Source organism: Symphalangus syndactylus, chromosome 24, assembly GCF_028878055.3.
Source record: "Symphalangus syndactylus isolate Jambi chromosome 24, NHGRI_mSymSyn1-v2.1_pri, whole genome shotgun sequence".
NCBI lineage: Eukaryota > Metazoa > Chordata > Mammalia > Primates > Hylobatidae > Symphalangus > Symphalangus syndactylus.
Window position 1 is genome coordinate 43,883,565 of NC_072446.2, and position 18,284 is coordinate 43,901,848.

Consider the following 18,284-nt stretch of genomic DNA (forward strand, 5'->3'; position numbering starts at 1 on the left):
GGCAGGTCCTTTTCATCTTGCCTTCTTAGTCTGCACTCCCCAGAAGCAGACTCCATGATGAGGATTCAAGTGCAAGTATTTTATTGGGGAGGGGGCGAGGACTTGAGACAAGGAAGGGAAAGGAAAATGCAGGGTTACCACTGTGAGAATTCTGGGAGGCAGTGTGCCTCAGACTCATCCCTCCCTAAGGCAGAGGATCCGAGGCATTTATAGATCAGCTCCCAGCATCATTCATGGGGAAAATGGCTTCAAGGGGTGTGAGTGAGGGGTCCAAGATGGAAGGGAAGCTTCTGGTAACAGAGATGAAGGCACCAGCAAGTGCAAGTCTTTTGGAGCACACTGAAAATTTGGGTGAGCCCTGACAGTATCTGCAACAACTCCCACTAAAATGCTCACTAGAAATATCAAAGACCTGTGGGCTCTGAGCTTCTCAGGAAGCTGAACGGCGATTCGGCCTGATCCTGGCTGGGCCCACGGCACTACCCAATTGAGCAGATTATGCACTGGAACAGGCTGGTTCCTTCATCACTGTCCCCCCCCAACAACCACTAGAGAATAAGTCTGAAAATCTCTGTATCCCCAGTGCCAGCCTAATGCCTAGAGCATAGCAGGCAAACAGTAAATGCTCAGGGAAGGAACTAGGGAAGGAAAGCAGGAAGCCAGAGTCTTGGATTGGAATTGCTACCATAAAAAAAATGTGCTAGTAAAAATGTTAGCATTTTTTCTTTGTTTAAAAAAAACATATTTTGGCATGCTTTTTAAAACATTATTAAATATTCCCAGCATACAAATGAGCACAGACAACCATGTACACTATCACAAGATTCAACAGATGTTAACATTTTGCAATATTTACTTCAGGTTTATCTTTCTTCGTAATAGAAATAAAACATTACAGATGCACTTCAAGCCCCACCCAATCCTTCTTTCTTCCTCCCTCCCCAAAGGTAACTATTATTCAGACTAGATTTAATTATTTCCGTGCATATTTTGTATTTTTTAATCACGTGTATATGCTACCGTTTCCGGAGTTTTAAACCTTTTCATGAATGACTCACACTACATGCTTTTCCTCAATCAACATTTTGTTGGATTTATCCGTGTGGACACATGAGCACACATTTGAAGGCTCTACCATGTTCCATCTCATGAATAAGCCACAGTTTATCCATTCCTCTGCATAGGAATAGTTAAGACTGTTTCCACTTTTCGGCTATTGCAAACTGCACTCCAACCAACATTTTGTATATATCTCCTTGCACAATTCTGAGAGTTGCTCTAAGGTAGACATCTAGAAGCAGAATTGTGGGTCATCAGCATGTGTTTCTTCAATCTTTTCAGATCTTACAGAATTGCTCTCCAAAGTGGTTGTACTTCCTTTCGACTGTTATTTATAAATTCCAACTCTCTGGTGAAATTCTCCAGCTTTCTATTTTCTTGAACATAGTGGTTATAATTATTTTTAAAATCCCAGTCTGATATTCCAATATCTGAATCACTTGGGTGTATTTTTGTTGTCATTTGTTTTCCTCGTTTATCATCAGCCCTACTTTTATCATGGCATGTAATTTTTACTAGATTTCAGACATGTGGATGAAAAATTATAGAGGGTATCAATAATGTTATCTTTCCCCAAAGGGATGGGTTTTTTTCCTGAAAGGCAAATGGAATACTAGGAGATCACTTAATCCTGTCAAGGCTTGATGTTTTAGCTATCTATTATTACATAAGAAACAACCCCCAAAACTGAAAAATAGTATTTTATTAATGAATCTGCAATTTGGGTATGACTCAGCAGGAATCGTTCTTTTCCTCTCTACTCAACATCATCTGGGTCAGCTCAGCTGGAGGCTGGAGGGTCCACTTTCAAGATGGTCACTCACATGACTGGCCAGCTAGCACTGGCTGTCAGCTGGGAACTCAACAAGGGCTATGGACTAGAGGCCTCACTTCCTTCCCACAAGGTGCTTGGGCTTCCTCATAGTATGGTGGCTGAGTTTCAGGAGCAAGCATCCCAAGAGAATGCAGTGGATATACATGGCATCTTTACTTACTCCTGCCACACTCCATTGAAGCAATCACAAAGGGATACCCAGGTTCAAGAGAAAGAAATATAGACTCATCTCTTGATAAGGCAATGACAAGATTCTAGAAGCACATGTAAGATGGGAGTCATAGTATTGTGGCCATCTTTGGAAAATAGTTTGCCATTGCTAGCTTTGGGCTTTCTCAGGGCTGATTTATTTCAGTTTTGCCCTATTTCCAAGACACTGACCTTTCTCTTACAATGTGATCCTTACTACTGATCACAGTCTTTTAGGGGTCTCAACTGAAAGCCTACAGTGTTTACCAGTTCCCTCCTGTGACAGTTACTACGGGACTTAACGAAGGAGGACCAACACAGAAATGAAGACAAAGAAAAAAGGATTTGTTTTAAAGAACGGGTCAGGGGACTCCTCGCTTCTAGTGAGCAAAGGCAGCCCTGAGCTTCTGCAGCTCTGAGCTTCTACAGCCCTTCATATTTATTGGGTAGAAAGAGCAGGGAGTAGGAGGTAACGATTGGTCAGCTGCTTGATTGATCACGGGTTCACATCACTGCTAACAGGCCTCAGATGTGCCTAATCACAAGAAACACTGTGCCTGGGGCGTGACTGCCCTCAGCATTCCTTCTGGGTGCCGACATAGTTGTCAGCTTGCCAACATCCTGTATTCATGAGAACAGTTTGCTGTTTACTCATATAGCCTCCAGTGGTACACTGAGTTGATCACGACCCTCATTCTTTCGGCCTCCACCACCCTCCACCTTGGCAGGGCTTGAAACCCATTCTCTCTTTTCCCAATTCTGCAGACTTTGCTTATTCTCTTTCTCCAGTAGACTGCTACAGCCACTGTGAAATCTCTGCTCTGCTCTTCAGCCTCCCTGGTGTCATTTTCTTCTGGGCTTCCTGAAGCAGTTGAAGAATTGGTCAATCATTTGAGGGCAATTTGTACACAGAGTTTGGCTTATTTATCTGCAATTTGTTCTTCTCTGGGATTCTGCCCCTCAAGTCCCAAAGACTCTGGCAGTAATTAACACTGACCTGCGTCTTCTCCACATTGTAAGATTTCCACTTTCTGCTTGGACTCTGCTTCTGGGTCACAAATTGGAAAATACTCTCAGGGAGAAACCCTGGAGGAATGTGGAGCTCACCTCACATGCTTCCCTTCTCTCAAGCATCAAGCCCCTTTAGTCTGCCTGTTTTGTCACTCTCCCATGTCTTAAACTACAGTTTTGTAAATTTTGCTCATCATTTACAGTTGTTTTTCTCTGAAAATATAAGTCCCTCAGTCAAGACCAGATACAAGACCCAATACAAGTCCCTCAGTCAAGACCAGAAAAAGAAGTCTTTGCTTTCTTTGTTTATTTGATTTTCCACAGGGTCAGGTTGCCTAGCACCAAAACAACAACAAAAAAATCTGTGATCATTTTTGTTAGAATTCAGAAAGAAGGCCGGGCATAGTGGCTCACACCTGTAATCCCAGCACTTTTGGAGGCTGAGGCGGGCAGATCACCTGAGGTCAGGAGTTTGAGACCAGCCTGGCCAGCATGGTGAAACCCCGTCTCTACTAAAAATACAAAAATAAGCCAGCTGTGGTGGTGTGTGCCTGTAATCCCAGCTACTTGAGAGGCTGAGGCAGGAGGAGAATCACTTGAACCCAGGAGGAAGAGGTTGCAGTGAGCCAAGACCACGCCACTGCACTCCAGCCTAGACAAGCAAGCGAGACTCTGTCTCAAAAAAAAAAAATCAGAAAGAATTGGCACGCCTATGTTAAGTTTTCCAATCCAAGAATACTGTATTCCTTATCATTTGTTCATATATGTCTCTCAATAATATTTTTAAGTTTTCTTCATAAATTTCATGCACATTTCTTATTAAATGTATTCCTCTGCATTTCATCTTGTTTTTTGTTTTTTTTTTTTTTGAGATGGAGTCTCGCTCTGTCGCCCAGGCTGGAGTGGCGCAATCTCGGCTCACTGCAAGCTCTGCCTCTTGGGTTCACGCCATTCTCCCACCTCAGCCTCCCAAGTAGCTGGGACTACAGGTGCCCGCCACTGCGCGCAGCTAATTGTTTTTGTATTTTTTAGTAAAGACGTGGTTTCACCATGTTAGCCAGGATGGTCTCAATCTCCTGACCTCATGATCTGCCTGCCTCGGCCTCCCAAAGTGCTGGGATTACAGGCGTGAGCCACCACGTCCGGCCTCATCTTGTTGTTTTATACTAAATTAGGATAGCTCTTTCATCATACTTTCTAACTAGGTTTTGTTTTTCTATGTAAATGTTATTTATTTTCTATATATAAATTTTGTATTCAGTTATTGATACAGTTAGGCTTTGTGTCCCCATCCACATTTCATCCTGAATTGTAATCCCCATAATCCCCACATTTCAAGGGAGGGACCAGGTGGAGGTATTTGGTTCATGGAGGCAGTTTCCCCCATGCTATTCTTGTGATAGTGAGTGAGTTCTCACAAGATCTGATGGTTTTATAAGGGGCTGTTCCCACTTTGCTCGGCACTTCTCCTTTCCCGCCACTTTGTGAAGAAGGTGCCTTGCTTCCCCTTCACCTTCCACCTGTAAGTTTCCTGAGGCCTCCCCAGCCGTGCTGAACTGTGAGTCAATTAAATCTCTTTCCTTTATAAATTACCGAGTCTTGGGTAGTTCCTTATAGCAATATGAAAACAGGCTAATAAGGCAGGGCGCGGTGGCTCATGCCTGTAATCCCAGCACTTTGGGAGGCCGAGGGGGGCAGATCATGAGGTCAGGAGATCGAGACCATCCTGGCTAACAAGGTGAAACCCCGTCTTTACTAAAAATACAAAAAATTAGCTGGGTATGGTGGTGGGTGCTGTAGTCCCAGCTACTCGGTAGGCTGAGGCAGGAGAACGGCGTGAACCCGGGAGGCGGAGCTTGCAGTGAGCCGAGATCGGGTCACTGTACTCCAGCCTGGGCAACAGAGTGAGACTCTGTCTCAAAAAAAAGAAAACAGGCTAATACAGTCACCCTATGAGTGTATTGTTTATCATATTTACTCAACCAGAGTTCTTGAATCTTCCAGGTCATTTTCTCATTTGTAAACAATGAAAATGGCCGGGCGTGGTGGCTCAAGCCTGTAATCCCAGCACTTTGGGAGGCCGAGGCGGGCGGACCACAAGGTCAGGAGATCGAGACCATCCTGGCTAACACGGTGAAACCCCGTCTCTACTAAAAAAATACAAAAAATTAGCCGGGTGCGGTGGCGGGTGCCTGTATTCCCAGCTACTCAGGAGGCTGAGGCAGGAGAATGGCGTGAACCCGGGAGGCGGAGCTTGCAGTGAGCCGAGATCGCGCCACTGCACTCCAGCCTGGGGGAGAGAGCAAGACTCCGTCTCAAAAAAAAAAAAAAAAAAAAAAACAATGAAAATGTTATATTTTATTTAATTCTTAGATCTCTTTTTTTCTCTGTACGATTAATTAGTACCTTCCATGGGAAAAACAAGTTAATTAATATTTGGTGATAAAATATATTTTTGTATTTTTCCTGCATTTACAGGGTGGGGAGTGCTTTTAATGTTTTCAGTTAAGCACAGTGCTGCTTTTTTGGAGGGTTGAGATAAGTATATTCATGAAATAAGGAAGAAAACAACCAGGGAATGTAAGTCATTGTAACATAGGTATAAGAAATCAATAATTAGGAAAGTGGAGTAACTTTCCTAATTATTGATTTCTTACAGAAGTAAAAAAAAAAGAAAGTGACTTCAAAAGGTGGTGGTGAATTTAGGGCCACCACTAGCCCATATAGTACCTTGTGCAAATTTTTTAAAGGTGTCCAGTCCTTCAGACACAGGTAGGCCCATGCCGAGGGGCACATTTGACAAACAGAATATGGATAGATTTCAGCCAACAGTCAACCCCTTAGTCAGGTGCCTTTTGTGCAGTAAACAGCCTGTATAATGGCTATCTAAGCCAGAATCTTTTTCCTTTGGTGTAGACCAGGGGTCATCAAACTGTAGTCCACAAGCTAAATCCAGACCACACTTGATTTTGTTAAATAAAGTTTTAGTGGAACACGTTCATGCTCATTCATTTATTTATTATCTATGACTGTTTTTCACAGAAAAAGACAGAATTTACTTGTTGTGATAAGGAATGTATTGTCTAGAAAGACTAAAATATTTATTGCCTGGCCCTCTGCAGAAAAAGTTTGCTGATCCCTAATGCAGACAATAAGGTACCACTTTCAAATATGCTTTGAGACTGAATTTAAAACACGTAATCAGTAAGACTTAAAAACAATGACAAATAATAAGTCCAAAAAGTATTTAGAAGAAGAAGGGATTAGGATTGTAGAAGACAATAAATCTTGAACTTGAGCCTTGATAAATTCAAGGCTCAGGAAAAGGAGTTGATTGCATTGGATAGAACTTTTAGAGTTGTTCAAGTCTACTATTTTCTTGTTGACCTTCTAATTGTTTCTATTACTGAAAGTAAAGCACTGAATTTCCAACTATTATTATTGGATTGTCCATTATCTCTCCCTTAAATTCTGTTTTTGCTTCGTATGTTTTAAGGCTGTGTTGTTAGGTGCATATATGTTTTTACTTATTACATTTTCTTGATGAAATGACCCTTTTACAATTACAAAATAATCCTATTTGTCTCTAACAATTTCTGTCTTAATATGTTTCCCATCCTTTTACGTTCAATCTACTTTTACCTTAAAAATCTGAAGTGTGCCTTTTTAGGCTGGGTGTGGTGGTTCATGCCTGTAATACCAGCACTTTGGGAGGCTGAGGCAGGAAGATTGCTTGAGCCCAGGAGTTTGATACCAGCCTGGACAACATGGCAAGACCTATCTCTACAAAAACTTTAAAAATTAACTGAGTGTGGTGGCACATGCCTGTAGTTCCAGCTACCTGGGAGGTGACCAAGGTGGAGGATTGCTTGAACCGAAAAGGTTGAGGCTGCAGTGAACCATGTTTGTGCCACTGCATTCCAGCCTGGGTGACAGAGTGAGAACTTCTCTGTAAATAAATAAATGAAATAAAATATAGTGTGCTTCTTTGGAACAGCATATAGCTGAAGCATAGTGTTTATCCATTCTGTCAATCTGTGCTTTTTATATGGAGTGTTTGATTCATTTACATTTAATTACCAATAAGTTAGCATTTATGTCTGCTGTTTTCTATATGTCTTATGTATTTTTGTTATTTTATTCCTCTATTACTGCCTTCTTTTGGGTTAAATATTTTAGTATATCATTTTAGTTCCCTTGTCATTTCTTTTACTATATTTTGTTTTAGTTATTTTCTTAGTGATTGCCCTGGAGATTACAATTAATATCTTACAACAAACTACTTTGGATTAATACCAACTTAATTATAATAGCATACAAAAACCTTGTCCCTATACAACTCCATTCCCTCCTCTCTCCTTCAGGTTGTTTCTGCCATACAAATTATATCTTATACATTTTATGCCAACTAAGTAAGACAGAAGAAAAAAGAGCTACAAAGACTATGTTGATACTAGCTTTTATATTAACCCATGTAGTTATCTTTACCAGTGCTCTTTATTTCTTCATGTAGTTTCAAGTTATTGTGCAGTGTCCTTTCATTTTAACCTAATGAGCTCCGTCTAGCATTTCTTACAGAGTAGGTCTGCTAGTGATTACTTCTCATGGTTTTTATCTGGGAATGACTTAATTTCTCCTTCATTCTTGAAGAACAGTTTTGCTGGATTTAGAATTTTTGGTTGATAGTCTTTCTCTTTCAATCTTTCAAATATGTCATCCCACTGCCATTTGGCCTCCATGGTTTACATGAAAAAACAATTGACTGTTAATCTTTCTGAGGCTTTCTTGTATATGATTATTTGTTTCTCTCTTTCCGGATTCTCTCTTTGACTATGGCTGTTTTTTTCAATTTGCTATGATATGTCTAGGAACAGATCTCTGAGTTTATCCTGCATGGAATTTGTTGAGTTTCCTGTGTGAGTTAATATTTTTTCATCATATTTGGGGATGAAATCTGATTAAAAATAGCCATTATTTATTCAAATATTCTTTCTGACCCTTTCTGTCTTTCCTCTCCTCCTCAGATTCCCATTAAGCATGTGTTGATACATTTGATGTTATCCCATAGGCTGTGTTATTTTACCTCATTCTTTTTTCTTTCTGTTCCTCAGACTGGATAATCTCAATTGATCTATTTTCAAGTTCATTGATTCCTTTTTTTTTTTTTTTTTTTCAAGATGGTGTCTCACTCTGTCACCCAGGCTAGAGTGCAGTGGCGTGATCTTGGCTCATTGCAGCCTCCACTTCCCAGGTTCCAGCGATTCTCCTTCCTCAGCCTGTCAAGTAGCTGGGATTACAGGCATGCACCACCACACCTGGCTAATTTTTGTATTTTTAGTAGAGATGGGTTTCACTATGTTGGCCAGGCTGGTTCTTTCTTCTGTCAACTCAGATATGTTGAGCACCTCCAGGAAATTTATTGTTTCAGTTATTGTAGATTTCAACTCCAGAATTTCTATTTGGTTATTTTATTTATTTCTTTTTGCTAATATTCTTTATTTGATGAGACATCATTTTGATACTTTCAGTCCTTTAGAAATGGTTTTCTATAGTTCTTTGATCATATTTTGATCATATTTAACATAACTGATTTAAAGTCTTTGTCTCTTACATACAGCATGAAGGTTTCCTCAGAAATGGTTTCTATTGACTACTTTTCCCCCTGTGTATGGGCCAGACTTTCTTCTTTCTTCGTATGTCTTACTAGGTTTTTTTTTTTTTTAACAGAGTCTCGCTCTGTTGCCCAGGCTGGAATGCAGTGGCGAGATCTCGGCTCACTGCATTGTCCGCCTCCCAGGCTCAAGCAATTCTCCTGCCCCAGCCTCCCGAGTAGCTGGGATTACAGGCGCCCGTCACTACGCCCAGCTAATTTTTTGCATTTTTAGTACAGATGGGGTTTCACCATGTTGGCCAGGCTGATCTCAAACTCCTGACTTTGTGATTCACCCGCCTCAGCCTCCCAAAGTGCTGGGATTACAGGTGTGACCCACTGCACCCATGCATGTCTTACTATTTTTTGTTGAAAACTGGGTATCTTAAATAGTATTATATGGCAGCCACGGAAATCAAGTTCGCCTCCCTTCCATGGGTTTGTTGTTGTTGCTGTTTGTTGTTATGATTGTTGCTGTTATCCTTGTTTAATAACTTTTCTGAACTAATTATGTAAAGTCCGTTTTCTTTGTTGTGTGTGGCCACTAAAGTCTGTGCTCAGTTAGCTTAGTAGTCACCTACTGACTGGACAGAGATTTTTCTTACATATCTGGAACCAGTAAGACTCCCAGTATTTCCCAAGAGGTTCTGTGTATGTTTTGGGGTATGCCTTCAACATTCAACCAGGCAGTTTACAACTCTACCTTAGCTCTCACTGACTGCTTGTTCAGAGACTCAAGGTTACCAGAGGTGAGAGCTCAAGGCCTTCTCAAGTCTTTCTGGGACATATAAACAGCCCTGGACAGGCACACAGCCTTACACATCATGCACACAGTTCTCTAGATTCCCAGGAACATTTCAAAGTGTTTTAAAGCCCCCATTGGACATTTCATTCTCCAGTTCTCCTTTTAAGCTTTTTGGTTAGCCTATTGTTTGCCCCAACTGTTACGCAAGACTTCACACAGCCGTGATGTTCAACAATTGCCTCTGATTGCTTTTGCCAATCTCAGAGAAAAGGTTCACACTGATTGGGCTCTGAGCCAGGTCAAATAAAGTCTACTCTCTGCTTCATGGTATTTTCATCAAAGCCAATGAGATGGGGTGGGGTGGGGGTGGATTGTGCACATGGCACAGAGCTTGGCACAGGGCAAATGCCCAGGAAACATGACCAGCTTCTTCTGCAGTCAGTAAACCCTGCCACCCTCTGACAACCTCAGATTTCCCAGAAGAGGGATGATTCCTCCAGCCAACCTTTACAGAGCACTCTCAGAGCTAGAGCTATGTAGCTATGCCCACGCATAATAAAACAGAGGGGATGCAGGGGCATCCAGGACCTTCTTCACATTGAGAAAAGAAGATGATAGGACACCCACCCAAAGCCTCAGTAACTATTCCAGGAATCCTGCCTTGATTCCCCAAGAAAGGCGCCCAGCTCCTATCGTCTGCCAAGATCATGGGACCATAGGAGGCATGCTTTTCTCTTGCAGCTTGGCCATTTACTACCTGAACTCAGTTTCCAAAAGCCTTTCCCGAGCTAATGCCCAGCTGAGGAAGAAAATCCAAGCGGTGAGTCTGTTGGGAGTTTTTCATCCTGGAGGTAAAAAGAGATCATGTTTTTGGTTTTTGCTAATTTGCTGTGTGAGCCCAGCTGTGTTATCTAAATGGCTTTCTTCTAAACCAAATCCCAAAATATCTGTATTATAGGAAATAGCCTTGTGAGATTCAACAGCATGCATTTATATTATTGAGGCTATTTGGTGATTTGTGACAATAATGACTTAAATTTCGAGGGGTTGCTAAAGAACAGGAGAAATTCAGTGAGTTCAACCAATGCTCATACAGAAAAAGCCAGTATCCACAATAATTCCTACAGGTTAAAGTGAATATTTAAATACTAAAAGAAATGTTGTCAAAATCACATATTTCTTGTGCTCTTTAGTCTAAAAGATCTCCTGAGTCCCCTTCACACATGGGAAGCCTCTCTCAACATCCCAGCTGACACCCTATTTCTGACTGCTGTCTCCTGACACACACACACACACACACACACACACACACCCTAAAATTCAGACCCTAACCCTCCCTAAGCCCTGTCCTTGCTTTCTCTGTCCCTCTTCTGGAATGAATCTCAACTGTCTTGCTACTGGTCCCCCCATCCACACCTTCTTCTGGTTTTTTGTTTGTTTGTTTTATGATGGAGTCTCGCTCTGTCGCCAGGCTGGAGTGCAGTGGCACGATCTCAGCTCACTGCAACCTGCACCTGCCAGGTTCATGTGATTCTCCTGCCTCAGCCTCCCAAGTAGCTGGGACTACAGGTGTGCACCACCACACCCAGCTAATTTTTGTATTTTTAGTACATATGAGCCAGGATGGTCACCATATCTTGACCTCATGATCTGCCTGCCTCGGCCTCCCAAAGTGCTGGGATTATAGGCATGAGCCACCGTGCCCAGCCCCTTCTTCTGTTAATCTCACTGGGCTTCTGCTCAGGTACAGAAAATCACTGAAATAGAGGATTGGAAAGATCGCTGTCCTCTGGCCACATGTTCCTTCAATTGCTGTGTGAATCTGAGAGCCTCAGGCTGCCCTCTCCAATCAGTTGTGAGGACAAGTAACAGGCAGTTTAAGGTAGTCACCAAGTACTGAAAACAGGCCGGGCATGGTGGCTCACACCTGTAATCCCAGCACTTTGTGAGGCCGAGGCCGGTGGATCACCTCAAGTCAGGAGTTAAAGACCAGCTGGGCTAACATGGTGAACCCCTGTCTCTACTAAAAATACAAAAATTAGCCAGGTGTGGTGGTGCACACCTGTAATCCCAGCTACTAGAGAGGCTGAGGGCAGGAGAATCGCTTGAACCCAGGAGGCAGAGATTGCAGTGAGCCAAGTTTACGCCACTGCACTCCAGCCTGGGCAACAGAGTGAGACTCCATCTCAAAAAAAAAATCACTGTCAACACCTCTGAGCCTCAAACATCCATTTCCTGGGCCAGCACCAACAGTTCATTATTTCCTGCAGCTCCGTGAAGTTGAGAAGAGCCACAAATCTGTAAAAGGCAAAGCCACAGCCAGAGATTCAGAGGACACACCTAAAAGCAGCTCCAAAAATGCCACCCAGCTCCAACTCACCAGGGAAGGTAAGCTCTTTGTCATAATGATTATGTTTTACAAGGCCACATGGAAAGGTGTAAAGAGCCTATGAAACAGCGTGAAATCAGACTGTTCTGGGATTGAAATCAGATCCTAACAATTATTAGCTTATGAAGTTGGGCAGATGAATATAGGGGTCAATCATAGCACCTGCCTCATGGGATGGCGAAGATGAGATGAAATCATGCATGCAAAGTGCCTACCAGAATTCCTGGCACAGAGAAGGAGCCAATGAATACCAGCTGGCAGTAGTGCCGTCATGCACCCCTTAATAACATTTGGATCAACCATGGATCGCATCTACAACGGTGGCCCAATAAGATTATAATGGAGCTGAAAAATTCCTGTTGCCAAGTGACGTAACTGTCAACATTGTAGCAAAACACATTACTCATGTCTTTGTTGTGAGCTGGTGTAAGCAAGCCTGCTGAGCTGCCAGTTATATAAAAGTCTAGGCCGGGTGCAGTGGCTCATGCCTGCAATCCCAGCACTTTGGGAGGCCGAGGCGGGCAGATCACGAGGTCAGGAGATCGAGACCATCCTGGCTGACATGGTGAAACCCCATCTCTACTAAAAATACAAAAAATTAGCTGGGTGTGGTGGTGGGCACCTGTAGTCCCAGCTGCTTGGGAGGCTGAGGCAGGAGAATGGTGTGAACCCGGGAGGCGGAGCTTGCAGTGAGCCGAGATCATGCCACTGCACTCCAGCCTGGGCAACAGAGCAAGACTCCGTCTCAAAAAAAAAAAAAATTGTCTAGCACATACAATTATATATGGCACAGAATACTTGATAATGATAATAATTATGTTACTGGCTTACATGTTTACTATACTATACTTTTTACTATTATTTTAGAGTAGATTCCTTCTACTTATATAAAAAATAGTTAACTGTAAAACAGCCTCAGGCAGGTCCTTCAGGAGCTATCCCAGAAGAAGGTGTTGTTATCATAGGGGATGACAGCTCCATGTGTGTTATTGCCCCCGAAGACCTTCCAGTGGGACAAGATGTGGAGGTGGAAGACAGTGATATTGATGATCCCAACCCTTTGTAGACCTAGGCTAATGTGTGTGTTGCATCTTAGTTTTTAACAAGAAAAATTTAAAAAGTAAAAAGAAAAAAATTCTTAATTTAAAAACAGAAAAAGCTTATCAAATAAGGATATAAAGAAAAAATATTTTTGTACAGGTGGTCAGTGTATTTGTGTTTTAAGCCAACTGTTATTATAAAAGAGATAAAGTAGAAAAGTTACAATAAGCTAAGGTTTATTATTGAAGAAAGAAAAAAAAATTTTTTTGAGACAGTGTCACTCTGTCACCCAGGCTGGAATGCAGTGGCGTGATCTCGGCTCACTGCAGCCTCCACCTCCAGGGTTCAAGTGATTCTCCTGCCTCAGCCTCCCAAGTAGCTGGGATTACAGGTGCCCACCACCATGCCTGGCTAATTTTTTGTATTTTTAGTAGAGACAGGGTTTCACTATGTTGGCCAGGCTGTTCTTGAACTCCTGACCTCATGATCCGCCCGCCTCAGCCTCCTAAAGTGCTGGGATTACAGGCCTGAGCCACCGCGCCTGGCCTAGAAAAAATATTTGTAAATTGAGTGTAACCTAAGTGCACAGTGTTTATAAAGTCTACAGTAGTGGCAGTGGTGTCCTAGGCTTTCACATTCACTCATCACCCACTCACTGACTCACCCAGAGCAACTTCCAGTCCTGCAAGCTCCATTCATGGTCAGTGCCCTAGACGGGTTTACCATTTGTCATCTTTCATATACTCTACCTTTTCTATGTTTAGATACACAAATATTTACCATTATGTTCCAACTGCCCAAAGTATTCAGTACAGTAAGTGTTGTGCAGGTTTATAGTCTAGGAGCAATAGGCTAAACCATATAGCCTATGTGTATAAGAGGCCATGCCACTAGGTTTGGGTAAGTACATTCTATGATGGTCACACAACAACAAAATCACCTAATGATGCATTTCTCAGAATGTATCCGCATCCTTAAGCAATGTATGCTATAGTTTATATTCTCTGAAAAGAGAAGCACTGGAATATCTAGAATAACAGAGTGAGAAAAGTCCACATAAAAAGTTCCCAAGAAAGTATCTTGGGGCTATTGCTCTTTGGCCTTTTGGCTAAGATCAAGTGAAAATATCCTGGGGCTTCAAAGGGGAGTGATCATAGACCACCTCAAATTAGGAGTGAGGAAAGGTCAAGTTCAAAGAGACCATCTCTGAGATGATCCCATTTTCCAAAGATTGTCTCTGTTTTAAAATTAAACAGTGTCTACACGCAGACACTTTAGCCTTGGATGTAAGAAGTGAATGAGATGCATAAGGAATGAATGACAGTTTAGGAATTTGAACTTTATTTTTTTGAGACGGAGTCTCACTCTGTCGCCCAGGCTGGAGTACAGTGGTGCGATCTCTGATCACTGCAACCTCTGCCTCCCAGGTTCAAGCGATTCTCCTGCTCAGCCTTCCGAGTGGCTGGGATTACAAGCACCTGCCACCATACCTGGCTAATTTTTGTATTTTTAGTAGAGACAGGATTTCACCATGTTGGCCAGGCTGGTCTCAAACTCCTGACCTCAAATGATCAGCCTCAAGTGATCCGCCTCAAACGGCCTCCCAAAGTGCTGGGTTTACAGGCATGAGCCACTGCACCCAGCCTGAACTTTTTTTATATACAAGCATTCCAATTTCTCAGTAACTGGAATTTTATTCATTTTTTATTATTAAGTATTAGCTATAATAAAATGATACTAGCTGCTGCAACAAAGAGGCCCAAAATGGCTAGTGGCTCAGACACCATAAAAGTTCACTTCTCACTCAACACAAAGTCCAAACTGGGTGTTTTCACCTGACAGCCACACGTGCTGATATGGGGACCCTGGCTCCTTCCATCTTGGGGCTCTGCCTGCATCAAGCTAGTGCAAGGGGAAGAGCTTAGGGGACACACCTGGATGTGGTCCCATCAAAGCCTGGAGCTCCAGCACAGGCCACACTCATCCACAAGGGAACCAGAGCCCATTTCTGTGTCCCAGAACAAGAGGGACTGGGTTTAGTAAAGAGCAGTCATTGTCCCTAACTTGGAGTTAAAGGAGGGGAAGGAAACAAGTTAATGAAGGATTGGAAAGTAGATCTGATTCCAAACAATTCCCAGAGCCCCTTCCCTTCCATCATCACATTTGACCCCGGCAGTCACCCTGCAAGGCTGCTGTTATTCTTGTCCCTATTTTGTACTCTAGAAAACCCGGGATCAGAGAGTCTAGCCTAAGGCCAGGTTCAAAATCAAGTTCTCTAGCCAGAAGACCATACTCTCCAACAGATGTGTTTATGCAAAAGCCAGGCCAAGGTGACCCCAAGACAGCTGAGTGCAATCCTACAGCTCTCACATCACCAAATAGGACTAAAACCTACACACACCACAGGGCGGCTCCAGAGAGCTCCAATTCAACCTGTACAAAATCTCCCACTTCCTCTTTCTTGTCTTGGTTCGTTTTCCAGAGACCACTCCTCCCTCTGCCAGCCAAAGCCAGGCCATGGAAAAGAAGGCGCAGGGCCCTGGGACCTCCAATTCTGCCAGCAGGACCACACTGCCTGCCTCTGGACACCTTCCAATATCTCGGCCCCCTGGAATCGGACCAGATTCTGGCCACGCCCCATCTCAGACTCATCCGTGGAGGTCAGCCACTGGGAAGAGTGCTCAGAGACCTCCCCAATGACGGCTAGGACTCCAGGGAGCCTCGACCCTAGGGCTGATCCTCAAGGACCCCAGTTTCACACATACCAAACCAAGGTTCTCTCCCCTCTTTCCTCTTACATACATGCTCTCTCTCCTCTCTTGGAATGTGTGAACTTTGATTCCTTCAGGCCCTTGTCAGCTACCAAAGGAGGAAGACAGTGGCTTCACCTGTCCTTTAGGGAAGCTGGAGCCATCTCTGCACTAACTGCCCTCCCAAATATCTTGGTTCAGACAGCTCTGAACCCCACACTCACAGTGGCCGACCTTGCCTCTGGATTTTGGGAGTTGGGGAAGGGCCATGACCACCCTTGTAGACTTTTTCCATGGGACACAGTTTAGGACACGGGTTTCTGCCAGCTTCCCTAACCAGGAGGGGGATGCAGAAGGGCCTACATTTCTCAATCCAGAGGAAGTGAGCTGGTTTAAATGAAAGGTCCAGGCCAGGCACAGTGGCTCACACCTGTAGTCCCAGCACTTTGGGAGACCAAGGTGGGTGGATCGCTTGAGCCCAGGAGTTCGAGACCAGCCTAGGCAACGTGGCGAAACCCCATCTCTACAAAAAAATTGGCCAGGCATGGTGGTATGCACCTATAATCCCAGCTACTTGGGAGGCTGAGGCAGAAGGATCACTTGAGCCCAGGAGGCAGAGGTTGCAGTTAGCTAAGATCATGTCACTGCACTCCAGTCTGGGCAACAGAGTGAGACACTGTCTTAACAACAACAAGTCTGGCCAGGAGTGGTGGCTCACACCTGTAATCCCAACACTTTAAGAGGCTGAAGTGGGAGGCCAGGGGTTTAAGATGAGCCTGAGCAACATAGCAAGACCCTTGTCTCTACAAATAAATAAATGAATGAAAGTAAATGAAAGTGAATAAAAATAAAGGTAAATGGACCAAAGACCAGTCATGGAGAGTGGGGATTGGTGGGAAGACTGGTGATACCCCAGTACCCAGCCCAAGGGAAGCTTACACCATGGAGCACAAAACAGGGAGTGAAAACAGTGAATCACAGGAGCAAGTGAGTTGCCCAGTGCCTCTTATCTTGGAAGGAAACCTGCCTTACCCAGGACAGAAAAATCTTTTTCATGCACCAAATTCTAAAAGGAATTTGATAACATGATTATTGTACAAGAGACCTTGAAGATGGTTTCTTTGAAGAGTTTTGCAAAAGGTACAATGCAGAGCATTGTCTCTAGGGATTCTATGTTCACTTAGTGTCATATCATGGTTCTATGCAGAATATTTCTTAGGGGGAAGAGGCCGGGGGCCAGACCATTAAGAAGGCCTTGATGGCAAGGGCAGAGCCTAGGTAGGGTGGGAGTCACAATCCAGGACTCTGCAACAGCCCAGCTATCTTGCAGACAGCTCCTTCCTTTCCTCCACTCTGTGCTCCCAGACCCAGGTAAGCAGTGTGGCCTCAGGATGAAGGGACCCTCTCACCCATGTCTCTGAGTGTTCTAAAGAGAGTCAGCCACCTTAACCTCATCAACTGTTACAGCCACCACCCAACCAGGTCCCCAGGGGTTCTCAGGAGAATCCCCCAGACCCAGAAAATCAGGCAAAGCCCTGGTAGAGAAATGAATATTTTTACAGCAATTTCATAAGCTGTACAATTAAAATAATTTCTAACTTCCCTCCCAAATCCTTTCCCTTCTCAATCCAGCACCAAAACTTCACATATACAAACTGCAGTGGAATAATAGGGACATGTGACCAGGAGAAACAAGATAAATTATTTCACACCAATCTCTCCTGGCAAAGCTAATGAAGATGTTGCAATGCCTGATTTCCATGGAACCCAGGTCCAAGCCCCAAATCCAAAACTGCCTGTGTGTCATATGCCTTCCCCCAAGCTAACCTACCTGAAACCTCAATACAGTGATCCTGGCACTGTAACCCAACCAATCAGGACCAGAAGGCCCAAAGATGGCCACCACACCAACACCTGGCCTTCTGCATCAGAATGCCAGGCCCTGAGGCAGGGAACACTCTGCCTGCCTGAGCCATTGGTCCCCTAGTGATTACTGTCAGGCCTCCACTGGTTACTAATGCACATAAATACCCACCACAAACACAAACAAACCATCCTGATCTGATGAAGTGTAATTTCATGTGACAGAATGTATGTGTCATCTAATGCTGCATAACAAATTATTCCCAAAACATAACAGCCTAAGACAATAAACAATTATGTATTATTGTATGTAGTTATTATTGTATTATTGTATGTATGTATTATTGTATTGTATGTATTATTGTATGTATGTATGTATTATTATTGTATGTATGTATGTATTATTGTATGTAGTTATTATTGTATGTATGTAGTTTCTGTTCTGTGGGTTACACATTTGGGAGTGGCTTAACTAGGCAGATGTGGTTCCGGATATTTCAGTCAAATTCTCAGCTAGGGCTACAATTATTGGAAGGTCTGACTGGGACTGAAAGATCTGCTCTCAACATGGCTCACACATGACTATTGGCAGGAGGCTTTTGTTCCTTGCTGGCTATTGATAGGGGACCTTGGTTACTCTCCATGTAGGCCTCTCCATAGAGCTGCTTGAGTGTCCTCACAACATGGCTGCTGGTTTCCCCCAGAGCAAGTGATCTGAGAGGGAGAGCAAGGAGGAAGCCACAATGCCTATT

At 43.4% G+C, this 18,284-nt stretch overlaps 1 protein-coding gene across 1 annotated transcript in view; it reads left to right on the plus strand.

Moving 5' to 3' along the window:
* Window positions 1-17,841, plus strand: part of TMC2 (transmembrane channel like 2) — a 114,318-nt gene extending 96,477 nt beyond the window's left edge. The window contains exons 18-20 of the mRNA XM_055264951.2: window positions 10,231-10,309; window positions 11,760-11,877; window positions 15,402-17,841. Coding sequence (XP_055120926.1) covers window positions 10,231-10,309; window positions 11,760-11,877; window positions 15,402-15,619 — 415 coding nt within the window. The 3' untranslated portion in view covers window positions 15,620-17,841. The remainder of the gene's footprint in view (window positions 1-10,230; window positions 10,310-11,759; window positions 11,878-15,401) is intronic.
* The last annotated feature ends 443 nt before the right edge of the window (window positions 17,842-18,284 follow it).